The sequence below is a fragment of the Martes martes genome (genome assembly GCF_963455335.1).
Source record: "Martes martes genome assembly, chromosome: 16".
In the NCBI taxonomy this organism is placed as follows: domain Eukaryota; kingdom Metazoa; phylum Chordata; class Mammalia; order Carnivora; family Mustelidae; genus Martes; species Martes martes.
In genome coordinates, this window is record NC_137904.1 from 15,769,143 (window position 1) to 15,792,231 (window position 23,089).

A 23,089-nucleotide genomic window follows, 5' to 3' on the forward strand; every position below is an offset into this window, starting at 1 on the left:
TCAACTCTGCACTCTTGAAACCAGAATGTGGAATGTGGTTTGTGGGGGAAATCAAAGTGAGTGCATCCGTCTAAATTCCAGTTTCCAAACTCAGGGTCTGAGTGAAGAGGTATCATCTCGCCCCTGGGGCTTCATGGGTGCCCCTTGGGTTTGGTCGGTGGGGAGATGCTGAGCCATCTATGTCTCTAGATGGCCACGGTGGATACACAGTGTGAGAGCAAATAAATGGAAACATGTTTAATCCAAATAATTTGCCCTCTTTTCCTTTTTTAAGATTTTATTTACTTATTTGACACAGGGAGAAAGATCACAAGTACGCAGAGAGGCAGGCGGGGGGGGGGGGGGAAGCAGGTTCCCCGCGGAGCAGAGAGCCCAATGCGGGGCTCGATCCCAGGACCCTGAGATCATGATCTGAGCCAAAGGCAGAGGCTTAACCCACTGAACCACCCAGGCGCCCCAATAATTTGTCCTCTTGATTTGCCTTCCCCACCTTCAGGGTTGTCTCCTCTAGAACTTCCCCAGTGTTTGAAATCTGGGTAACAGGTGAACAAGAGAATTGTAAAGGGTGAGAAGGGGAAGCTGATTTACATTATAACAGAGTGGGGAGACCTGCAGAGGTCAGTGGGTTGAGTTTGGGGGAGTTTTGTGAGAAAAAAAAAGTGCTGGAAGAAGGAGTGTCTGTGAACACGTAAGGCATTGAGAGGAAGGAAGGTGAGGAAAAAGTTTAAAAAAAAATTTTTTTTTAGTTGCTTTAACAGTAACTTTTAAATTTCTTCTAATTTTTCAAATTTAAAAATTTGTTATATATCACATATGTTTCATAGATCCCACTTTTTTTCTTCCAAAAGACCAAGATTTGTATTGTTTTTTAAATTATACTGAGTATTTGTTGCTTCTTCACATGTAACATCATGTCAAGACAGCTAGCTGTCCCAGAACCCAAAATTTCAGCCAAGTTTTAGTGCTTTTTATGACACTTCATTGTTTCAAAATAGAAATAATCTTAGTAGCTCTCCATCCATTAAAGGAATTGAGTACAGTTTAAAAATCTTCCTATAAAAATAAACAAAACTCCAGGCTCAGATGGCCTCACCAGTGAATCCTACAAAAATTCTTCCACAAACCTGCAGTGAAGGGATAAAAACTTCCCAATACATTCTATGAGGTCCTAACCACACTGATAAGAGTGAAACCAAAATTGTAAGAAACCAGAAATACAGACTAATATCCTTCATGAACACAGATGCTAAGATTTCTTTACAAAACTTTAGCAAATTAAATCCAATAATCTATAAAATGATTAAGAAAGCATGACCAAGAAAGGTTTATTCGAGGAACAGAAGGTTAATGTAACCTTTGAAAACGAATCAATGTAATTTATCATATTAACAGACTAAAAAGGAAAGCCATATGATTATCTCAATAGATACAGAAAAAGACAGAAAAATAGACACGATCCAAGATCCATCCCCGATACAAACTCTCCACAATGGGATGCCTACGTGGCGCAATCAGTTAAGCATCTGCCTTTGGCTCAAGTTCATGATCCCAGGACCCTGGGATCAAGCCCCGCAGCAGGCTCCCTGTTCAGCGGGGAGTCTGCTTCTCCCATTCCCTCTCTCTGCCTACTACTCCCCCTGCTTGTGCTTGCTCCTTCTCTCTCTCTGTCAAATAAATAAATGAAATCTTAACAACAACAACAACAAAACTCTCCATGAATTAGTAATAACTGGAAACTTTGTCAACTTGATAAAGGACATCTCCAAAAAATATAGCATGGTTACAGTGTAAAAGACTGAATGCTTTCTCCTTAAGATCAGGAACAATATTTCCCCACTTTTGCTCGGTATTATACAGGAGATCCTAGCCAGTGTAATAAAGCAAGAAAAAGAAATGAAATGCAGACAATGAGAAAAGAGGCAAAACTATGTTATAACTGGCATTAATGTTTATGTAGAAAATCCTGAAAAGTCTATGAAAAAGCTACCAAAACTAAAAGGGGAATTTGCAAGTTTGCAGGATACATGGTCGTTATGCAAAATTAATCATAGTTTTATATTCTAGCCACAAGCACTCAAAAATGTCAACAGTCAGCTTTTTTTAGTATATGAGTATAAATGTGAATGGAAACATCACTATCTTTACAGATTCCCTTCAGGCATTCCCCTTGAGCAAATCCTAGCATTCAAGACCAGCACATTCCAACCCCCCTCCCCTAAACTGTTCTCCTACTGTTTGCCCCCATCCCACCATTAGCATGCTACTTCAAAAAAGGTCTATTTTCTGTCCTATGAAAAGCACTCTTTTCAACCTGATGGTGTTCTTTAATTCATCCCATTCCTACCTTAGCCAGTCCCTCCCCAGCTTCCTGACCATCCAAGTCTTATCTAGCATTCTACTGTCACATTTTCTTTTTTTTTTAAAGAGAGAGAATTTTTTTTTTTTTTTTTTAGATTTTATTCATTTATTTGACAGACAGAGATCACAAGTAGGCAGAGAGGCAGGCAGAGAGAGAGGAGGAAGCAGGCTCTCCGAGGAGCAGAGAGCCCGATGTGGGGCTTGGTCCCAGGACCCTGAGATCATGACCTGAGCCAAAGGCAGAGGCTTTAACCCGCTGAGCCACCCACGTGCCCCATCTACGTCACATTTTCTATCTATCATCTGCCATGTTGCCTCGTTAGATCATTTTAGTCTTTGGCTCCGTGCCTGGTATGCAGCAGGTACTCAGCAGACCCTTAGAGAACCAATAAACTTGCATGTATGCTCCTACTTACAGGAATGCCCCCACACACGCACCTCTCAATTCGTGCTGGCTGAGATGTTGTACTTCAACCTCTCTCTGCACGAGCCTTATTCCCGTGAACATTTCTCGAATCATAATTCTGTGCAGAGTTGTAACTCCTGTGCTGATATGTAAGTCTTCTGGGGCACACATCTTATTTACTCAGACTGTAAGCCCTCCGTGGGCACAGTATCCCGCCCCAGAGCAGGATCGGTACTCAAACAGTAATGGATGAATAAGCAGATTCACGGATCTCAATCTACTTGCAGTAAATTCCAATCACAGCAATCATACATCCCAGCGGAAATTTCCAGAAAAGACCTGCAAGGCGCTTATTAAGCGAACCTTCACGTGGCAAAAACATTAACAGAAATGCTCTCGAGGCTTGTTTCTTGGGTGGCTCCTACTGAAGATGGTTTATACAGGAAAACATCTCTCTCTTTCTCAGAGAACGATGAGGCTCAGAACGCCCACTTGGTCCTTCTGACTCATATGGGCCCACTGGCTGGAGGTTGCTGGTCGACCTCAGCTAAACCTTGATGGTTCTGAAAGTCACCGGGAGCTTTTCCTACAGGAAAATCTAAGAACCCAGGTGTCTGCCCAGAGCAGCCCTGAAAATGTGAACTTGCTCATGAAAACTGAAAATGCGGGTCATTGCCCTGGTCTTCTCTCTCTCTCCCTGTTCTCAGTCTCAGTGACACGACGGCTGTGAATGAAAAATCGTAAGGAGACTGCAAACACTGCTCGACCGGGACGGCTAAGGGAGCCTGTGTCTTCACAAGCTCGTGTAACCACTCCTGGCACCGCCACGCACAAGGTCACGCGAGTGTGACCTTGAGCAAGTCAGCCAGCCTTTCTGCGATTCACACCTGTCATCTGCAGGGGACAGTAAGGCTCATCATATGATCTGGCCCATAGAAGAAAGTGGGCTCACATGGACCAAAGGAAACAGCAGAGCTCCCCATTCTAAAGACACGGAGGGAAAGTCTGTTTATTACCCAACAGTGATCCAAACTCCACGCTGACAATACCAATGTCATCGTTTTTTACTCATCAACCATGTGCAGGAACTCTGCCAGCCCCTTTACACTTATTTTCTCTTATCCCCACAAGGATCCTACAAGTAGGTATCAGTATCCTCACGGAGGAAAGAGCTAGCAGAGGTCCAGAGAGGAGAAGCAACGTCTCTGCTCAGCCACTCTTCCCGCCAAGACAGGGCTTCTCTGTTTGCCGTGGAGAAGAAACTGTGGCTCACAGAGTCCCCCCAGCCTCTGAGCTCACGCCACGTCGCTTCCAAAGGACTGCGGGAAGGGTTTTCCCACCTGCTCCAGGAGGAGGAGTCGAGTCGGGGAACCAAACTGCTCACCAGAGGAAGGATTCGATAGCAAGCCTGAAACATCAGCACTTTAGCTCTTTTCCATGGGAAACACAGGGCTGTCCCTCTGGAGCAGCGATGCTGACCGCCTCCCTCTAAAAGGACCCCAAACTGCGCTCTGGCGTTCCCGTCCCAAAGCCTTTTGTTTGGCCCTGTCTTCTTGGTGCCCCAGCCCCACCTGCCCACCCTGGCCGGCCTCCTCCGAGGCCCCCCATTTCCTTTCATCTCATTCTTGCGGGGGAAAGAAATGCCACATTTATTAAAGTGCAGGCTTATCTATTCCGTCACAGATCTAAGCCGCAGTGATAAATCCCCAAGCTAAACACACACAAAGGGAAGTATAAAGCTTGAATACCGATCAGAATCAAGGAGCAGGGAGGGGCAGGTGTGGGTTTCCGCAGCTGCTGGCTGTCTCCCCCACCCACCCGAGGGTCTTCATCCAGAAGGGACTGTCCCTGCCTCCCGGCAGGGGTGGGTGGCTGGGCTCAGGCAAGGTCCACACGGACAGACTTTCTAGATAGTTCTGGCAAAGCCTCCACAAACGTTCTATTTCAGAAAAACTGGCCTTGCTACATCTAGTGAAACTCCCGACTGATCTCGGTCCATGGCCTTCTCTTCGTTCAGCAGGGATGGGCTAGGGCAAGGGCGCAGGGGAGGCCCCGAGCTCCCAGCGGTGGCAGCACGAGGACCCAAAGATGAAAAGGACACAGCCTCGAACTCCGGGGACCTCACAGCTGGGGACAGAGTTGGGATCACATCAACCTCTCCAGAGGCTTCCCAAATCTGTTGGCTTCACCATGGGGGTAACGTTCTGTGGTCTCTGTCTCAGAGACTCCTTCAGAGCTATCCCAGGGGTCTGACCCTTCTGGGCACAGTCCCTTTAAGGACATAACTAATTGTCCTTACAGCGGGAAGTACAGATGGTGAGCACAGTGATTCACCAGACCTGCTGGCTTTCCATACTGATGGTTCATAGTAGAAAGTGCCACACAGCCCCAGTCCCCTGCCAGGCCATGCTATGACACTAAATGACATAGCCATTTTTCACATAGGCCATGCTATGACATAGGCCATGCTATGACACTAAATGACATAGCCATTTTTCACTAGTAAAAGAACTCCCGTATCTTAACTGGTCACATGGTCACTACCTTGGCTAATGTGATGAAAGCGGGAGTGGTATGGCAACTTCAAGCAAGTGTCCTTAAAGAAATGCAGTACGATCTTGGTCCTTTCTTCCTCCTGGAATGCAGATACAATGGCACGTGCTTGGGCAGCTACCTTGGGCCATGACATGGAGGACACATGTTTAGAAACCAAAGCAAACAGATAAAAGGAGTTCCCTTACACTGTAGTACCATACCATCCCTGGACTGAATTCTTTCATAGGGGGGAGAGAGAGAGAGAGAGAGAGGAGAGAGAAACTTCTCTTTTGTGTCAACGTTATTTTAGGTATTCCGCCACTTGTAAGCACATATATTCAGGATCACTGCACCCTGTCTCATGTTAAATAAAAACATTCACTCTGTCATTCATTTATTCAAGAAATAGTTTCTGAATACCTACTAAGTGTCAAAAGAGGCACACTATGAATACAGTAAGTAAAGCAGACATGTTCCTGTCCTCAAGACACTTATAGTCTAATGGGTCATTACTGGTTCTTCTTAGTTATGGTGAGATAGAACTATGGCCAAATTCAGGTCCACATCACTGTGAGAAGGAAGTCTGTACATGTAGGTATATGTACATGTAGAGTGTGTGTGTGTGAAAGAGAGGGAGAGAGAGGGATAGAGATGGAGACAGAGAGAGAAAGAGAGAGAGACAGAGAGACAGTGAAAGAGGAAGAGAGAGCCCAGATTCTTCGAGTTCCCTTAGAAGTGCTGTGGCAACATCCATGGGAGAACTGGATGGCCCAGCTCAGCTCATCTGCCAACACTCAAACTCCTCCTAGTCTTCTTTTGGGTAAGAGCTCTTGGCAATTCACTCCAGGTCTTTCCACTGGCCTGGGCATCATCAGTAACCTTCTTCTCTGTCCAAAATCTTGAAGTCATCACTGACTGCTACCTTCCCTTCATGCCCACCATATAATCCAACAGCAAATGCTGTCATTTCTACTTCAAGTAAATCCTGTCCTCTCTACTAGGTACCAGTATCGCAGCAAAGACGAAATCCCAACATTGCATGATTGTTTCATAGTTATGTAAGAAAACATTCTTGAATTTAGAAGATACATGATGGAATAGTTAAGAGTGAAGAATCATGACGTCATGATTTCTGCAGCTTACTCTCACATGGTTCGCTTCTGGTGATGATGATAGTGATGCTGCTGATGGTGTTGGTGATGTTGATGGTGATGATGGTGATAATGATAATGATGATAGTGATGATGGTGATATGGTGATAGTGTTGCTGATGGTGGTGATGGTAGTGATAGTGATGATGATGATGATGGCAACAGTAATAATGGTGGTGATGGTGATGACAATGATGATGGTGGTGGTGACAATGATGATGGTGGTGGTAACAGTAATGATGATGATGGTGACAACAATAGCAAAAGTAATGATAATGTTGATAGTGATGGTGGTGGTGATGATGATGTGGTGATGGTGATGGTGGTGATGGTGATGATGACAATGATGGTAGTGATGGCGGTAATGATGATAATGATGGTAGTGATGATAATGGTGGTGACGAAGATGATGGTGATTGTAATGAGAATGGTGACAGTGATGAGGATGACGGTGATGCCGGTGATAGTGATAAAAGGAAGAGGAAGAGGAGAAGAGAAAGAGAGGGGAAGCAAATGTTAATTACTGATGAAGGCAATACAAGTATTCACTGTGTCATTTAATCGTTTCAAAAGTTTCCATTGGTTTAAAACTCTTCAAAACAAGAAGTTAAGAATAAAGAAACACTGAGAGTGAGTCTTTCTCACATCCTCCATCACCACCACCTTAGTCAAAGCCTCTGTCTTCTCCCTGGGATGGTGCGGTAGCTTCCACCTCCTCCCACATCTCCTTTCCTCCATGCCTGCCCTTCCAGAGTCTGCTCTCAACACAGTGGCCAGAGGGATTACGTCAGCCACAGGCAGATCTTAGCACTCCTCTGCTGCGCCCCCCACCATGGCTCCCATCACACCCAGAATGAAACCCAAGACCCCACCATGGCCCACAAGGCCCCACCTCTTTGACTTCACGCACCACCGTGTCTCTACCCTGGCTCTATCCACACCAGCCACTCTGCTCTCCTTGTTCCTCAGTATTCCTGGCACAATCTCCCCTCTGCACCCAGTCACATGTGGCTCATTCTCTCAGCCATCAGGGTCTCTTTCGATAAAGTGACCACTTAGGGCCCTTCCTCAAATCCGCTTTTTCCTACTTACCTCCCACCATTTCCTACTTCCCTGCTCTATTTCTCTTTGAAGCACTTATCATGACCCGCTTTTACACTGTATGATTCTGGGTTTAGTTCCTGCCTCCTATAAGCCAATGTAAGGGCCCTAAGACTAGGCGCTTTCTTTGGTTCACTCGCATAGCCTCGGGGCCTGGTCCCCAGCAAAGGATCCAAATCATTTTTACGTGAACAAAGAGATCGGAGTCTCCTGAGTCCCACTCTGACCTCCCCTTCCTCTTTCTCTCAAGGTGCTGCTCATGGCCTGGGGTCCTCACACCTCCTCCTCTGGGTGCCTGTCAGCTCACGGTCACTCAAAGCCTCCTCTCTAAGCCCCGTGAAGGGTCCAGCCTTGCCCCAACCGAATCCCCCATCCTTAGCCCAACAAACGGAGAGGCCGTATGGCACCTCCACATTAAGCACCCCACTCCCACCCACATAGCTCCTGCCCCTCGGCGACACAGCCTGTATGTTTAAAGAAGGAAAAAGTAACGTCCCCGGCTCAGAGCGGCCTTCTCCAACAGGACACAGAGTTCCAGTTCCTTCTGGCCTTTTCCCTGGCTCTTTCATCATGACTCTCTGTTTCCAGAAAAGCCGTGATGAACCTTTCCAAAGGAACGGGTCTCTGCTTGCCTTTGCAATCCTGCCCGGTAGGCTCTGGCCCGAGGTGACCGGCCAAAACTCCCCCTCCACCCTCCCTGCCCATTAATCCACCTCAAGGCCCTAGGTGACACTCTCCCTGACCAAAACATCGTCCCTCTGAACCTTCTGAGCATGTGGCTTGTGGACCACATGGGGCACCTGTATAGGGGACCATTTTTCTATTGTACGGTCCCGTCTTTACGCTCCTGGCTTTAAGTCCCGGAGGACCCTCTCTTATTCCTCATCTTGCTTCCATGGGACCTAACAGAGTGCTCGATGCACAGTGGGTGTCTAACAGCTAGAGGCAGACGGCTCGATGTCCCCTCCTCCATCTTCGGTCTCCTGCTATCCTGTACTCAGTAGGTAACAGTCGTGGAGCCCCCGATGGAAGACGACCCCTACCACCCACTCGGGCAGAGGCTGGGCTCCCCTCACCCTGGGAGCCCTACATTTTTCCCAACTTGAGGCCCAAGGCCGTGCGGCCACCCTCCCCTGAGGCCTGCGGCAATTCACCTCCTCTGTCCAGCGCCCTCTTGTTCTTGTCCTCACTGAACCGTGCGTGCTCTGCTGGTCCCTCCGTTTTGCCAACTCACCGAGGTAATTGTGAATTCTCGCCCTGTCCGCAGCACCTTGGCTCTCCCTCCCTCTCCCCTGCACCTCGATTTGGTAACAGGCAGCACACATTCTAAATCCTTCTACTTCCTGGGCGCGGTAGGTAATTAGCGGACCAGCTCAGTGACTCTCCCTTCGCCCCCAGCCATATGGTGAGAGCAGGCTCCGTCCGCCCCCCTGCTCTGGCTGCTTCCCTCGCAGCAAGGGTGCGGGTGGGGGAGGAGGGGAGTCCATTCTGGCCAAGCTGGCCAAGCCCCTTGCGGTTCCCACGCAGGATGGGGCCTTTGGAGTGGGCAGAGCACCTAGGGCACAGCCCTTCCTCTGGCTTCTGGAAGGCTCTGCTCCTGGGCACACCCCTTCTTAAGGCAATCCTGGGCCGGGAAGAGCCATTCCCCACCATCTTCCTCCACCCCCAGGATCAGAATCCAGGGGCTTGGGACTCACTTTCTGAACGGCACTAAACCCTGCAGTGGGAATGAATTCCCCCTCTGGGACAAGGCTGGCCTAGAGAATGAATGGGACAGTGATTCCGTCACTGGGCTCGCCTGAGCTCTGACCCCAGGGGGCACAGAATCCCAAGAGAAAGGCAGAGTATTGGGACAACTGGGTGGCTCAGTTGGTTGAGCAACTGCCTTTGGCTCAGGTCATGATTCTGGAGGACCAGGATCGAGTCCCGAGTCTGCTTCTCCCTCTGACCTTCTCCTCTCTCATGCTCTCTCTCAATGTCTCTCTCAAATAAACAAAATCTTTAAAAAAAAGAAAGGAAGGAAGGAAGGACGAACGACCGAGCGAGCATTATAGCCGCTGAGTGAGCTCCAGGGGGGGACAGAGTGAACCAGATCCACACCCTGCCCCCAAGGCCCCCAGCAGGGGTGAGGGGACACGACCCACGAGAGGAGGCTCTGAGCCCAGTCAGCCCTCCACAGACACCGGCAACCGCTCCTAGTGTATTCTCAGAGAGGAAGAGCCTTGTGAGTTGCTGGGCGAGCCTCTCCTGAAGGTAAAAATGCCTAGAGGCTCCCTCAGCCCTACTCAAATGTATCCAAGAATGAGTGGCTCAGTGCTGGCCTGGTGGCCTCTGTCTTGGAGCTGAGGGGCTCACACTATGGAAACAGGTGCCCTGAGGCTGAGCAACCGCGGCCTCTTCTAGCATCTTCCACAAACCCCAAGTCCGGGTATGGTGGAAAGGAGGAGCCGGCATTGACCGCCCCCTGGTCACAGGACAGGTTTTGGGGAGCCGCAAGGGGCCCCCCGTGTTCCCTCGTCCATTTGTGTCTCTCGTCAGCAACTCTGGCCAGTCTGACATCAGGGCCTGGGCTCCGGGGTCCTACTGCCTGCACTCAGAGCCCAGGCCAGCCCCCTCCTGGCTGTGTGAACTTGAACAGGATTCTAGAGCCCCTGAGACTTCATCCACAGGGTGGCCGTGATCGCCAGGATGGCTTTGTTGGGATGCTATAGGATTTACATACGTCAGTGTCTAGAAAGCATTTTACAAAACTCCGCGTCATTCTCTGGGCACACACATGGCACCGGTGTCTCCAACAGAAGCCAGGAGCACAGGTGTCGCCACACGAGCCACGGGCATGTCTCTGGATCCCAATCTGAGGTTGTTTCAATGCCGTCTAAAAACTGCTGTATCCAGTGTGACCAGCAATTTGCTCCGGTCGCTGACCCCCAAACAGTGTCCTCCACGCCCCCGAAAGTCTGCTGTGGGACCTGTAATCCCCTACCAGGACCGAAGGGATGCGCCCAAGGCCAGGCCCCGGGGACAGCGGGGTGAGCTGTGCCAGGGCCCAATGGGCTTGAGAAAGACCGCACAGCACACAGGTCATTAACGCATTGAATGCTCACTACAACATGCGGGGGAGAGATCGTTGTCCCGGCCTACAGACCAGGAAACTGAGGCCTGCAGAGGTTAAGTAAATCACTCAAGGCCCTACAGCCAGGAGGGGGCGGAGCTGGGCTCTGAGCTGGGACCAACAGTCCGCCCAGTCCCGATGCTTAGCAATGACAGGGAACCCTGGATCCCTGTGTTGGTGGGAGGTCAGCTGACACCCGGGAAGTAGGGGGGGGGGGCAGGCAAGGCGGGGGGAGAGCAGGCAAAGAAAGAATATTCCAGATAGACTGGAGCATGCACGAGAAGCCTGAATGGGCGCCGGTGACCAGAGCTTTGGTTTCAGTGGAGGGAGGGCCATGAACCCCCAGAGCCGCGGAGTGGAGGCAACAGAAGCCAGTGTGCCAGCCGAGAAGGGAGTGGGAGGAGAGAAGTAGAGGCAGCAGATGTAGACAACTGTTTTGCAAAGTTCAGCCATCAGGGAGAGAAGAGGCAGAGGGATGCCAAGTGGAGGGAGGGGTGTCCTTATGTGTTAAGGTGGGGAGCAGAGCACGTGTACATGCCTAAGGAACAGAGCTCATGGAGCGGGGCGGGGGGGGGGGGTTGTAGACCAAGGGGACAACGTGTCTGAGGACCGGAGATAAACAAGGATCTGTGATACAAGTGGAAGGATGAACTTCAAACAGCAGAATGGGCGTGTTCGATGTGACCTTGGGGTGTCTACACCCACGGAGACATTCTGAATCCTGAGTCTGCTATCATCAGTGGGGGGGGGGGTTTGCTGTCCATCCCTCCAACTGACGTGTCACTCATAAATTTAGTAAGCACATTAGTACATCATCACCCAGGTGATGGATAAACCCTTCGCCCTCCCAAGAACTTGGGGCCCGCAGAAGACCCTGGTCTTGCTCCGATGTGGCTAATTCATCAACGCTCATTAGGGTCCATTCCACCGATTGTAAAATCAGCATCCTGGCCAGAGCTGCGGGAAAGGGAGTGAGGCCTGACACCTGCAGGGCACCTCCAGGGCTCAGGGCTCAGGGCCCTGGCTGGGCCCCCGGCTCGCCCACGGCATCCCGGTGCGGGATGTGTCCCCGCTCACACCCCACATGGAAGGCGGGTGCGGGTTCCAGAGCAAGGCTGAGAGCGAGCTTTGACAAACAACGGCCCCCAGGCCAAATCCTGCTCACTGCCTGTTACCGTAAATACTGGTTTATGGGCACGCGGCCGAGCCCCTCGTTTCCATATTACTATGGCTACTTCCACGACACATTGGTGGACGTGAACAGATGCCCACAGACGCTTGCCGGCTGCAGAGCCTGAAACGTTTACAATCTGGCCCTTTGTGGAAAAAGTTGGCCAACCCCTCTCGGAGAGCCCTGGACCAAGGTCTATGGGCTCGTCCAAGCTGGGGTGAGATCTGGAGCCTCGTGTGTCTGATTTGGAAACCCACAGGCCATCACATCTTGTATCACTCTGCTCCTTTATACCTCTTCTCATGGAGGAGGAAGTCAGAGAAAGTTCTAGCAACTCATCTCACTATTAGAAATGCTCGCTGTTTTCCTGCTTCTCAGCAGAGCCCATCCCCACGACGAGACAACCAGAGTCATCATATTTGTCATATTAAAACAGAAATCAGGGCACACCGGCACAAAATCCATACTCCTTACACGGCCTCCAACACCCTGCGCAGCTGGCCTGTGCCTACCCCTGCCACATTCGACACCCATGTCTGATTTCTGTGCCTTGAAAACACCAGGTCTGCTCTGCCTCAGGGCCTTTGCACGTGCTATGCCCTCTGCCTAGAATGTTCTTTCTCCAGATCTCTCCATAGCTGGCTCCTGCTCACCAGTCAGCTACCAGCTCAAATGCCACCTCTTAGGACCACACTATCAGACGTGATACCCTCCGGGGCACCTGGGTGGTCCAGCTGGTTGAGCACCTGACACTTGGGTTTCAGCTCAGGTCATGATCTCAGGGTTGTGAAATCGAGTCCCATGTCGGGCTTTATACTCCATGGGGAATCTCAGAGGGATTCTCTCCCTCCCTCTGCCCCTCCCCCTGCTCGTGTGCACTCGAAATAAACAAACAAATAAATAAAATCTTTTTTAAAAGAGTGATTCCCTCTCCCCAGCGTTCCTCGAACACATCACCTGTCTGATCGAGTCTGAGCGTCACGCCCTGAGGTTATTTACGGCACCTACATCCTGCCTCCACCAACACAGTGGGAGCTTCATCAAGGGTTTGTTTGGTTCGTGAATGGAACTTGAACTCAAGTAGACGCTCCATGCCGCTGACGTCTGGATCAGTGTGATTTTCCATTTTCTGGTAGTCACATTAAAAAAAATGAATAAATGAAAAGAAACAAGTGGAATTAATTGTATAATAGAGCCTACTTAATCCGATAGATGCAAAACACTGCCATTTCAACATGCAATCAACATAAAAATTTATGGAGAGACCCTACACGCTCTTTACAAAAAAAAAAAAAATTTGAAATTTGTGAGGCTCTGAAGCGTATTTCAATTTCAATTTCAATTCTAAGCACTCAACAGTCCCAGGTGGCCTAGTGACCAACACATGAGCCCCTGCGGACTGCAAACAGTGTTTCCCTACATCACATGCTGCTCTGACCGCTCTCCACTCACACTGCTTTAATCCCGCAGCCGTCCAAGAAGGAGATGCTATTACCAGCCCAGTCTCACCGATGGGGAAACTGAGGCAATCAAGATTCATCCCAATCTGGCTCCGTAGTCTATGCCTTTAACCACCACCCCGACTGCCTTTAATCCTTGGTGGAAGGCACAGGTGACTTCAGCGGTGGGATTTTACAAAAAGGATCCAGCATCCTGGGAAATGGCGTGAAAGCAAGAATGTGAATGCGGAATGGCTCAGAGATAGACTGTGCAGAGGTCTGGTTGCAATGTCCCCCACACACCAGAGGAAAGCAAGAGAGAAAAATATAGGAACCACCAAAATCGATGTAAAAGATTGGGTAAAACGCAGATTCCCCCAGTGAGCAAGGTGACTCTTCCTCGCCACTCGAGCTTACTAGGCTCAGGTGTCTGCGTGCTGAGTCCAGATGAAAGCCTTTGGCTAAGAAAGGGGGGTGGACAGGCTGAAGTCAACACAGGGAGTCGCTGCCTGCCCGGACCCAAGGGAAGCAACAAACAGCAAAGCACGAAAAGCAGACCCTAAGAACCCAGGGAGCTTTGCAATGGGGAGGGACCTCACAGCCACACAGGGCGAAGCTCCAGACAGCATCCTTCTCACGGAACGTTCCTTGCAGATTTTCTTTTCCACCCTTGAGGATTCTGGCAGACGGCCGGCACTGTTTTGCACACCTCACTGCCCGCCCTTTCCAGCCTGTGGAATTCCTAGGCATCCTGCAAAACCCACTCAAGCATGCCAGCCTCTGTGGGATCCTGGGTTTCCCACTGCCCTCTCTCCACCCATACCCTGATGTCCTTGTGAGGACGGCTCCACGCTTGTCCTCATGCTTGTCAACTGTGGGGACCAACAGGGCTCCATGCATGAAAACCAACCCCCCCCGCCCCGCCCAGGACCCAGCACAAGATCAGGGATGAGATAAGCTCCAGGTAAACTATTTGGGTAGACGAGACCACACCATGCACTGTGTTTTGGCCTGGTTACCCTCTCTTTTCACAACAGGTGAACCTCTTTTCACAACCCTCTCAACACAAGGTGAGACAAAAACCAGTGTTAGACGCTTCAAGATGCAAATGCTTCCACACCTAAAGCTTGGGTCAGGTGGGACAGCAGACCCCTGTGAAGCGGAGACGAAGGGCATCGTGCCGTCTACGTCGAACGTGACAGAAAACATAAGGAAATAGAAGAAAAATATAAAAGTAGCAGAAAAGAGGCACAAGAGCACCATGGCTGGCACCCGCCTGGCTGGAAATCCTCTCTCCCTCTCCCTCTACTCATGACTACATCTGAGACCTTAGGCAAGGTGTCCAATCTCCCTGTCCTCAGTGTTCTCACCTGTAAAATGGGGAGGTGACCCAACATCAAGGTAGGAGTGGGGAGTCTCCAGGAGGGAGACGCCGTGCCCGTCTCCTGGGAGCCTGTCAGAACCACAGGTGCAGATTTGGGAAGAAATGACGGCCAAGAGGACACTTAGAAGGGGCAGGGAATGGCCAGGGAGGCCTCCAGAAGGAAAAGGCAAGCCCACAGTGGGCTGTGTTAGTGCCTGTTTTAACAGAACTGCTGAGACACGGTCATTGCTGAGGACTCACGAGGTGGGAGATAGATCAATGCTATCAGGGGAAACGTGAAAAGGAGCGGGGGCAGAGGGAAGCCTCGCAATGACCGGGGAGACGGAGAGGGAGCAAAGAAGAGGCAGGGGAACACGGAGAAGGTGTGGCTGGTGACAGCGAGGACAGTCACGATGATGACTGAAATGAAGGTGGCCCCTGACCATAAGGTCAGAGCTGGGCCAGTGTCCTTGAGATACACAGACTATTCCATTCAACGCAGCAGCGGCCCTCTGCCGTGAGGAGGGTGCCCGTCACCCCACGTCACAGATGAGGGGCGGAAGCTGGGGTCCTCGATCCTGTGAGTGGGCAGGGGAAGGTCTGCCCGGGTCTGCCCAGCTCCAGCTCCTACACCGTGGGTCAGCCGATCTCACCATCCCCCGAGAGCTCCAGTGTCGTCTGTGGCCATCATCTCAAGCCCCTCTGGAACAAGACCGTCCTGTCTCCCTGGGGATGCGACAAAGAAGAATCCCACTTCCCGCGAGGGGCTGGGGTTGACCAGAAGTTTCTCAGAGTTGAGGTGTATGTCCTGCAGCCCCAAACCGGAACAGGGACTCTGAGCTGCCCGAGCTCCTAAGACGTCTACAAAGGAATTCTTCTTGGCACAGCCGGCAGAACGGTGGGGCCCCTGCGTCCCCAGGACCTGTTCCTACGTCCATCCTAGGAAGGGACCGGGTCATCATTCACTCATCCACTCCCTGTACAGTCACGGAGCACCCGTGAACTTCCAGGCAACACTCCCGATCCAGAGATGCTACAGAGAAGAGAGAGACAACAAGCCCTTGCTTCTTCGTGGAGCTTACGTTCCGATAGCAGCAGAGACAACAAACCAAGGAACCAACGGGGACCCAGTGTTACACGGCACACGCGTTTGGAAGGAGGTAAGGCAGGGGACCAGAGCAGATGACGAGCTGGGCAAGGTACCGCCATCTGAGACCTGGATTTCACAGCACCGAGATCTGCTGATGGGAAGTTTATGGACAAAAATCAAAAGAGAGAAAGACCCCAAGGCAGGCATGGGCGGGACATGACGAGGGACAGGGTCTGGATTCCAGCAAGAGCCCAGGAAGACGGCGGGAGTGGTGAGCACCCCGGCCACATGGAGGTGTGACCCAGCATCCCCCCCATCAGCGTCCCATGCTTCGTTCCCAGTCTCCGCGAAGCTTAAACAGTCCCATCCCTTGGCTCCCTTCGTCTGCCATTCCAGCACGCGGTTTTGACAAGAGGCAGGATGACTGATTTGCTCATTGATACAACTCACAGTGGTGAGTGGCTGGGACATTAATATTCATTTCCTCCAGCTGAGGCCACTCTTGAGAAGGGGGGACGTTGGGTATCAAAACTTTGGAAGCGCAACACATGGTGTCACCTACTACCACAAGGAACAGGTACCACTCTCCCCCCCACCCCCCGCTGGCCCCCAGTGACCCCCGGCCAGGATCTCTTAGGGCTGAGTCAGGCCAGGCAGATGCTAAGTCCCCATTCCTCCCCACCCATGAAGACCAAGCAAGTGCCCTTCCCTCCCACACCCACAAGCCTCCGGGGACCTAGAGCTCCAGACCTGGGTGCATTTCCCAATGCCTGGCTCCACCCGACCCTCCAATCCCTTCTGGTCAGTATCCCCAACAGCCCTGCAGATTGGCCCCTCCTCCTCAGTGCACCTGGGTCCTCCCCTCCCTCTGCCCCACGGGCTGAGCTGGTGGGTCATGAAGTGCACCCATGCGCCACAGTCTCCCGCACTTGCCAGTCTCCCTCTCGGCTCTGGTTCTCGAAGTCGGCTGGACAGGAGAACCACGTGGGAAGCTCTTGAAGAACACCAGGGTCCAGGGTCCACTCCTGACCCGTTAATGCAGAATCTTGGAGGGGTCAGGCATGAGTAGTTTCAGAACTATGTACACGACTCCCCTGCACGGCCAGGGCTGAGGCTCGCCACGGGAAACGGATCTTCTCCCACCGGAATGCGCTTACGCAGCATCTGAAGACCTTGTTAAAGAGCTGATTCGGACTCAGTACTTCTGGGAAAGGGCCCAAGATCCTGCCCTGCTAACCAGCTCCCGTGGGGATGCAGTCACGGCTGGTGCACGGACCACACTGTCCTTTACGCATCTCCCTTTAAACTCGGGAAGGGACTTCTGGAAGCGTCAACCAGAAGTCTCTTCCAGAAGGAAAGAGGAATTTTCTAACATGGGGATAGGAGCTCCCATTCCTAATTACAGAAGTCCACCCTCTAGTATAAAGTGTCTCCTGGAATTAAAATAAAACCTTTAGGGGCACCCGGCCGGCTCCGTCGGTAGAGCACGCGAGTCTAGATCTCTGAGTTCTAAGTTTGAGCCCCACGCTGGGTGTAGAGATTACTTAAAAACGAAATATTTAAAATAAGTGAAACAAAATAAAAAAGAAAATGTTTAACAGAGGACCCAGCGCATAGTAGATGCTCAGTAAATGGTACTTTTGCTACTCACGTTCTCACTGTATTATTGTATTAAGGTGGGACTTATGTCATTTCCCAAACCTAACTAGGCATGGGCTTTGGGCACCCAAAACCCGGATGGAGCCCTACAAAGCCTGACAAACCACTTTCATTCTCAGAAGATGCACCGTGGGCTGGGGCCAAGCACAGGATGGCCTGGGTCCAGGGCTTTCATCTGGGACACAATCCCACAGACCCTGCCTGGTTTATGGACATCAATGCCTTTGCTTCTCCGCACCCCCCACCCTTCTTCTTCTTCTTCTTCTTTTTTTTTACTAATTTGCCATGAGCCGTGGGTACATTTCTGCAGCCCAGTCAGCTCACAGGGAGTGTGTGTTCCAGGTCAGGACCGGTTTTAAGTCTTCTAGTTGGCTTAACTCATTATATCCATAAAACAACTCGGGGCAGAGGGTACTACTAGCCTCAAGGGCAGACAAGGACAGACTGAGCGGCCTGCCAAGGTTACATACGGAGATGGTCCTGGGGCTGGAACACAGACGGGGGGATGTGCTCCCAAGCCCGGGCTTTTCAAGTGCTTCTCTAACTTCCCCTGTTAAGTGATTTCGCTAAAATGCATGTTCTCAGGGCGCCTGGGTGGCTTGGTCGGTGAAGCATCTGCCTTTAGCTCTGGTCACTATCTTGGGGTCCTGGGATTGAGTCCCGCGTCGGGATCCCTGCTCAGTGAGGAGCCTCCTTCTCCCTCTCCCTCTGTGTTCTCCCTCTCTCTCTCTCAAATAAATACATGAAATCTTTTTCTAAAAAATGCAGGTTCTCCTTCAGCAGGGGAGCTGGAGCCTGAGACACGGCATCCCTTACAAACCTCCCGGGAACGCTGATGCAAACGGTCCACAGACCCCACTTTGAGTAGCAGAACGACTCATACCATGACACCTCCCGGTATTTCTACCACTGCACCTCTCTGACCCGTGGCTTGTTGACTCATGCAGTGACAAAATCACAGTTGATCTCCCCTTTGGACACTTAGGAAAAGTTCTGTTGAAACATCCACTCCAACTCCAACATTTTGGGGCAAAGGGGATCAGCAGGAACGTGGAAAAGCCGTTGAGCCCATGAGAGCCTGTAGAAGTTTGGAGGTTAAATGTCACCACTGCTGAGAGCGCTGTCTGGAAACCATGCCCGTCTCGAAAGGCAGAGGGAAGAGTTCCCGGTGGAGAAAGACAGGGTGGGATTTCTCCGAATGGGCCCAGAAGTGAATCACGGAACTATAAGCTTTTCTTTGCGGATTACTGGGAGAGGATATACGCCCAGACCAGAAGACATGACAAATCTTCGTGCCCAGAAATGCATTTAAGACCCAATTGAAAGTGTCCGCTTCATCGGCCTGGATTCGGCATCTGAGAATAAGCAGGCTGGTGAATGAGACAGAGGAAATCAGAGCGGAGCCGAATCGGGGTAAACTCCCAGGGGTGCACTGGACACCGGGGTGACCTGAAGTTCCAAGATCGCAGACAAGGTCCCCGAGAAGCCTGACTTCAAACCGTGAGTCTTTAGGAAAACAAAACTATCCTCCTCAACCCTAGTTTTTGTAATACCAAGGTTGGATTAAACAGCGATCAACAAAAATAAGGATTAGTGAGAATGGTACCTTTCTGCTCTTTCCCACCACCCAACGATTCCCAAACTTTGCTTCGCAACAGAATCAGCTGGGAAGATTTCAGCACCCACCTCCCCGCCTCGTGCTTGGGCCACACTCCCGCACCCGTGAAACCACACTCTCTCTCAGGGGGTGGGACCCAGGTAGCCCTCGTTTTTAAAGCTCCCGGTGTGAATCCAAGTTTGAGAACCACCGGCATAGCCTTTCAGTGTCTTTACTCATAAAACGAGGAATCCACCTGGACCAATGGCTCTTTACCCTGTCTGAGCGTTAGAGTCACCTTGGGAAGATTTTCATAAACAATGACGCCAGGCACGTCCCTGGAAAATTTGGGTTAACGTGTAGGACCTAGGCATCAGCATTTTTAAGAGCTCCCAGGTGATCCTGATGGGCAGCTAGATAGAGGACCACCGGTCTGGATGGTTTTTGCCAAGCTTCCCGCCATGGCTTACATCTTCAGCATCTATGGTAGAAAGTGCATCACAGACTTTTTGCAAAGGTCGATCTCTCGTCTTTACTTTTCAATCAGGGACTTCTAACTGTAGAAGGGACCGTGAATCCCCTTAAATCGTATTAAAAATGTTGGATGAATATATGTACTTATACACAGGTGGGTATTTTTGAAGACGAATGTCCTTCCCTTCTATCAGATCCTCAAAAGCTTTCCGTAGATTACCTGAAAGGCAAGTATGTGGTCTCTGATTTAATCAACTGAAGTTCAAGAATGAATGGAAAAGAAACCTGACCTCGGCAGCGTGTTCACTACACTTCTGAATCTGGGACGTACTTCCTAGCGCCAAGAGACGAGCACCCTTCCTGCCGTTAAAGTTCGGACCCTAAAGCCCGTCCTCCGAAAGGCGTTAGGGGGTGGATGTCAAGCTTTCAGAGCCAAGTAGCAAAGTGAAAGCTGCCGCAGGAACAGGGGTCTGTACTAGGCTGTCTGGTTACGCTCACAGTGGGAAATGACTTGCCCAGCTGCACCTGGAAGGAAACTGTCCACTCAGACCCTATGAATTCGTGTCCCCAACTAGATTAGGATCTTAGGATTTTTCAGTCCTGACTGTCGCAACCTCTATGTCTGGATCTGGAGCCTGGCTTGCTCTCTCCCCATGCGTCCTTGGGAAAAACTGCTGAACTTTTCTGTTCCTCTTACGATATCGGGACAGTATAAGAACTTTGAAGACGGCTGCAAAGAAAAAGTAAGGAAATACACGTAGAGTGTTCAGCATATCACTTGGCACAGAGCAGGATCCAAATAAACGGGAGTTCTGTTACTGCATCGCTGATGTTGTTATGACCATTAACATCTTAGTGATCTCGCCCAAGCCGCTAAATTTCACTGAGCTCCGTGTGTCCATCCATATAGCCTGCTTCGCCGCTGTCACAATGACCGCTAGAACATGGCAACTCGTCATATACCCGGGGGTACCTACAGAGCACGGGACGACGTCCCCCTGTAATACAGACACAATTCCTACTCTCAGGGAGCATGTTCTGAGATCCCAAGGGTTGGAACTGATCGCGGCAATTTCTCATTGTGTGTCTGGCGTCCCGGGCGACCTAAACCACCCCGTCCCGTGGGCTGGGGCGTGACCACACTTCCACCACGTCCGCCACAGCCTCCTCTTGGGTAAGAGAGTACGCCAGCCACTGACTCAGTCACGGCTGTCCCGAATCGTCCATTCTCCCCCGAGCCAGGACGCTCCATGGCACGGTCTCTCTGAGACCTGGCCCTCCGCAGGAGACGATCCCCAGGCTCAGCCACGCGCCCCGTCTTCCACGGCACCGTGGAGCGCCACCTGCACCCCCACCCCGCCGGAGCAAAACGTCACCGACACCTCTACCAGAAACTCCCTCTCCGCCCCCGGCAAAGACGCAAGGCGATCAGCGCTCACTTACCTGGAGTCTGCTTGGCGGTGCGCACGGGGGTGTAGTGGTTTTTGGAGGACGATCGGACCGGCGTGCTCTCTTTGGGAGACGTATTGATGGCCGACATAGTTTCTCTTTCACAGTGTGCTATGGGGATTGGTCCCTGTTGTCTTAAGATGTCGGCCAGCGCCCTAAACAGAGAGGAGATCACACGGTGAGATGCACGGGGCAGGTGGACAGGACCACAGAGGGAGCTGGCTTACTTCCGGGTGCCCTTTGATGGACAGAGCTACGGAAGGAGACACACACACGACACTTTGTTCTCAGGAGACACAGCTACGTCGGGGGCTGATCCTGGGGCTGTGGGGGGGGGGGTTAGGAGGGTGGAGGGTAGAGGATGCCATGCTTGGGGGTACAGGCATTAAAGGGCAGCGATTACGGTTTCTGTATTCAATTCATATCACATGAGCCCTTTCAAAATACTGGCTACCGAAACACCGCCCCCCAGGCCAGGCAGATACACACACAGCTGGCCAGCATGATGTCCCCACAGGAAGGGCTGCCGTCAGTGGCCTCGTCTCCAGCAGCAGGTTACGAATAACACGGGCACGATCGCCCCTTTAAGGAACACCCACCGCGTAGCACGCACTGTGTACTGGGGACCCAATACACAGATCTCGCATCCAAGAAAGGCGTGATCTACGGGGTCCCTGGGGGCTCCGTCGGTGAAGCGGCTGCCTTCGGCTCAGGTCATGATCTCGGGGTTCTGGGTTCTAGCCACGCATCTCTCAGCGGGGAGCCTGCTTCTGCCCTCCCCCACCACCCGTGCTTATTCTCTCTCTCTCTCAAATAAATACAAAACCTTTTTAAAAGACGATGAATGAAAGGTGTGATGTAACCGCAAAGACAGGACGTACCGATAACAAGGTAAACACCCAACCACGCGGACAGTGCGGAGGGTGACCACAGCTGGAGCCGCAAGGAGGCAAAGAGTGCAAACACCAAGAGGAAAATACACCAACACGGAAAGGAAGAAACGGGGATGCACAGAGAGGCTGCTGCAGCTAAAGCGGCCCAGCCCCTCTGCAAGAGACCCAGCTACCCCGACTTCGAGCCTCTTATATTCACGCAACATGTCCCTTCAACCACCAAATGTGCATCGATGGCGGACCCAGCGGGCACGCGTCACCGCAGAGCCAGAGGTAAACAGGCCACAGTTCCCATCACCGAAGGGCTCACAATTTCGGCGAAATCGCTCCGACAGCTGGTTTCAGACGGGGCTCGCTCGGTGGAGGTGCCGTGTGACCACCATTCACAGACACAGGCAGGGGTAGTCTGAGGCTGCGAAGGCGAGTGTGGACAAGCTACAGGAGACCCCCACCACCCGGAGAAGGAAGGCCATCTCAGGGCCACGGCCCCAGTTCTGAGTGTACCCCTGTTCTGCACAAGCTAGGCCAGGACTCTTCCGGCTACTGGGGTGTCCCTGAAGTGCGGGCAAGTCGCCGCACCACCAGCCCCCCACAACCAGCGCAGCCCACCCCCCAGCTTCGTTCACACAAGGACTCCGACGCCTGGCACCCGCCCCCTCGCAGACTAAAAGCGTGTCTGAGAGTGAATTGTTGCCTTCCATTATGTTGCCTCTGACATGCTGAACCTTCCAGGGAGGAGAGCATCAACCTGGCAATCTTATCATTTGCTGGCATTCATCTAGCAATTTCAGATGTTCCAAACGCTCTCCCCTGGCTGGTGTTCTCCTCCCTCTGGCTGAAAAGGGAGGAACAGATGCATGTCAGCACCCCGCTGTTCACGGGGATGGGCCAAGTAGAGAGGGAGAACACAGTTGCTCACTAGGCTGGGGAAGGAGGTTCGGGCAGACCCGCGGTCCGGGTCAGAGACCTGACATTCAGGGTGTGGGAAGGAGAAGCCCGCACCGGGTCCTGAAAGGTCCAGAGATCTGGGTCCTAATCCCAAATGAGCTGTCCGACTTTGGGCAGCTCTGCTAACCTCGAAAACGGAAATCTGATCTTTTCTCCCCATCAGCGAAACAAAGGGTTTAGACTACCATGGCCCTTCCGGTGAGATCTCTTCTATATTCCAACGTGTTATAAATATTTTCCGTATTTCTGTCACCACACATCCATGCAAGTTATCCTGCGTTCCTGCATTCCTCTGGCCAACAAAGACACTTTGCTACCATGTTCCCATGGTAAGGAAACAGGG

General features: G+C 51.5%; 1 protein-coding gene across 4 annotated transcripts in view; it reads right to left on the minus strand.

Moving 5' to 3' along the window:
* Positions 1-23,089, minus strand: part of SHISA6 (shisa family member 6) — a gene marked incomplete at both ends in the record, with an annotated part of 272,740 nt that overhangs the window by 229,552 nt on the left and 20,099 nt on the right. For all 4 annotated transcript variants that reach the window (XM_080827463.1, XM_080827462.1, XM_080827461.1 and 1 more), the window contains one exon: positions 20,900-21,060. In XM_080827463.1, coding sequence (XP_080683589.1) covers positions 20,900-21,060 — 161 coding nt within the window. The remainder of the gene's footprint in view (positions 1-20,899; positions 21,061-23,089) is intronic.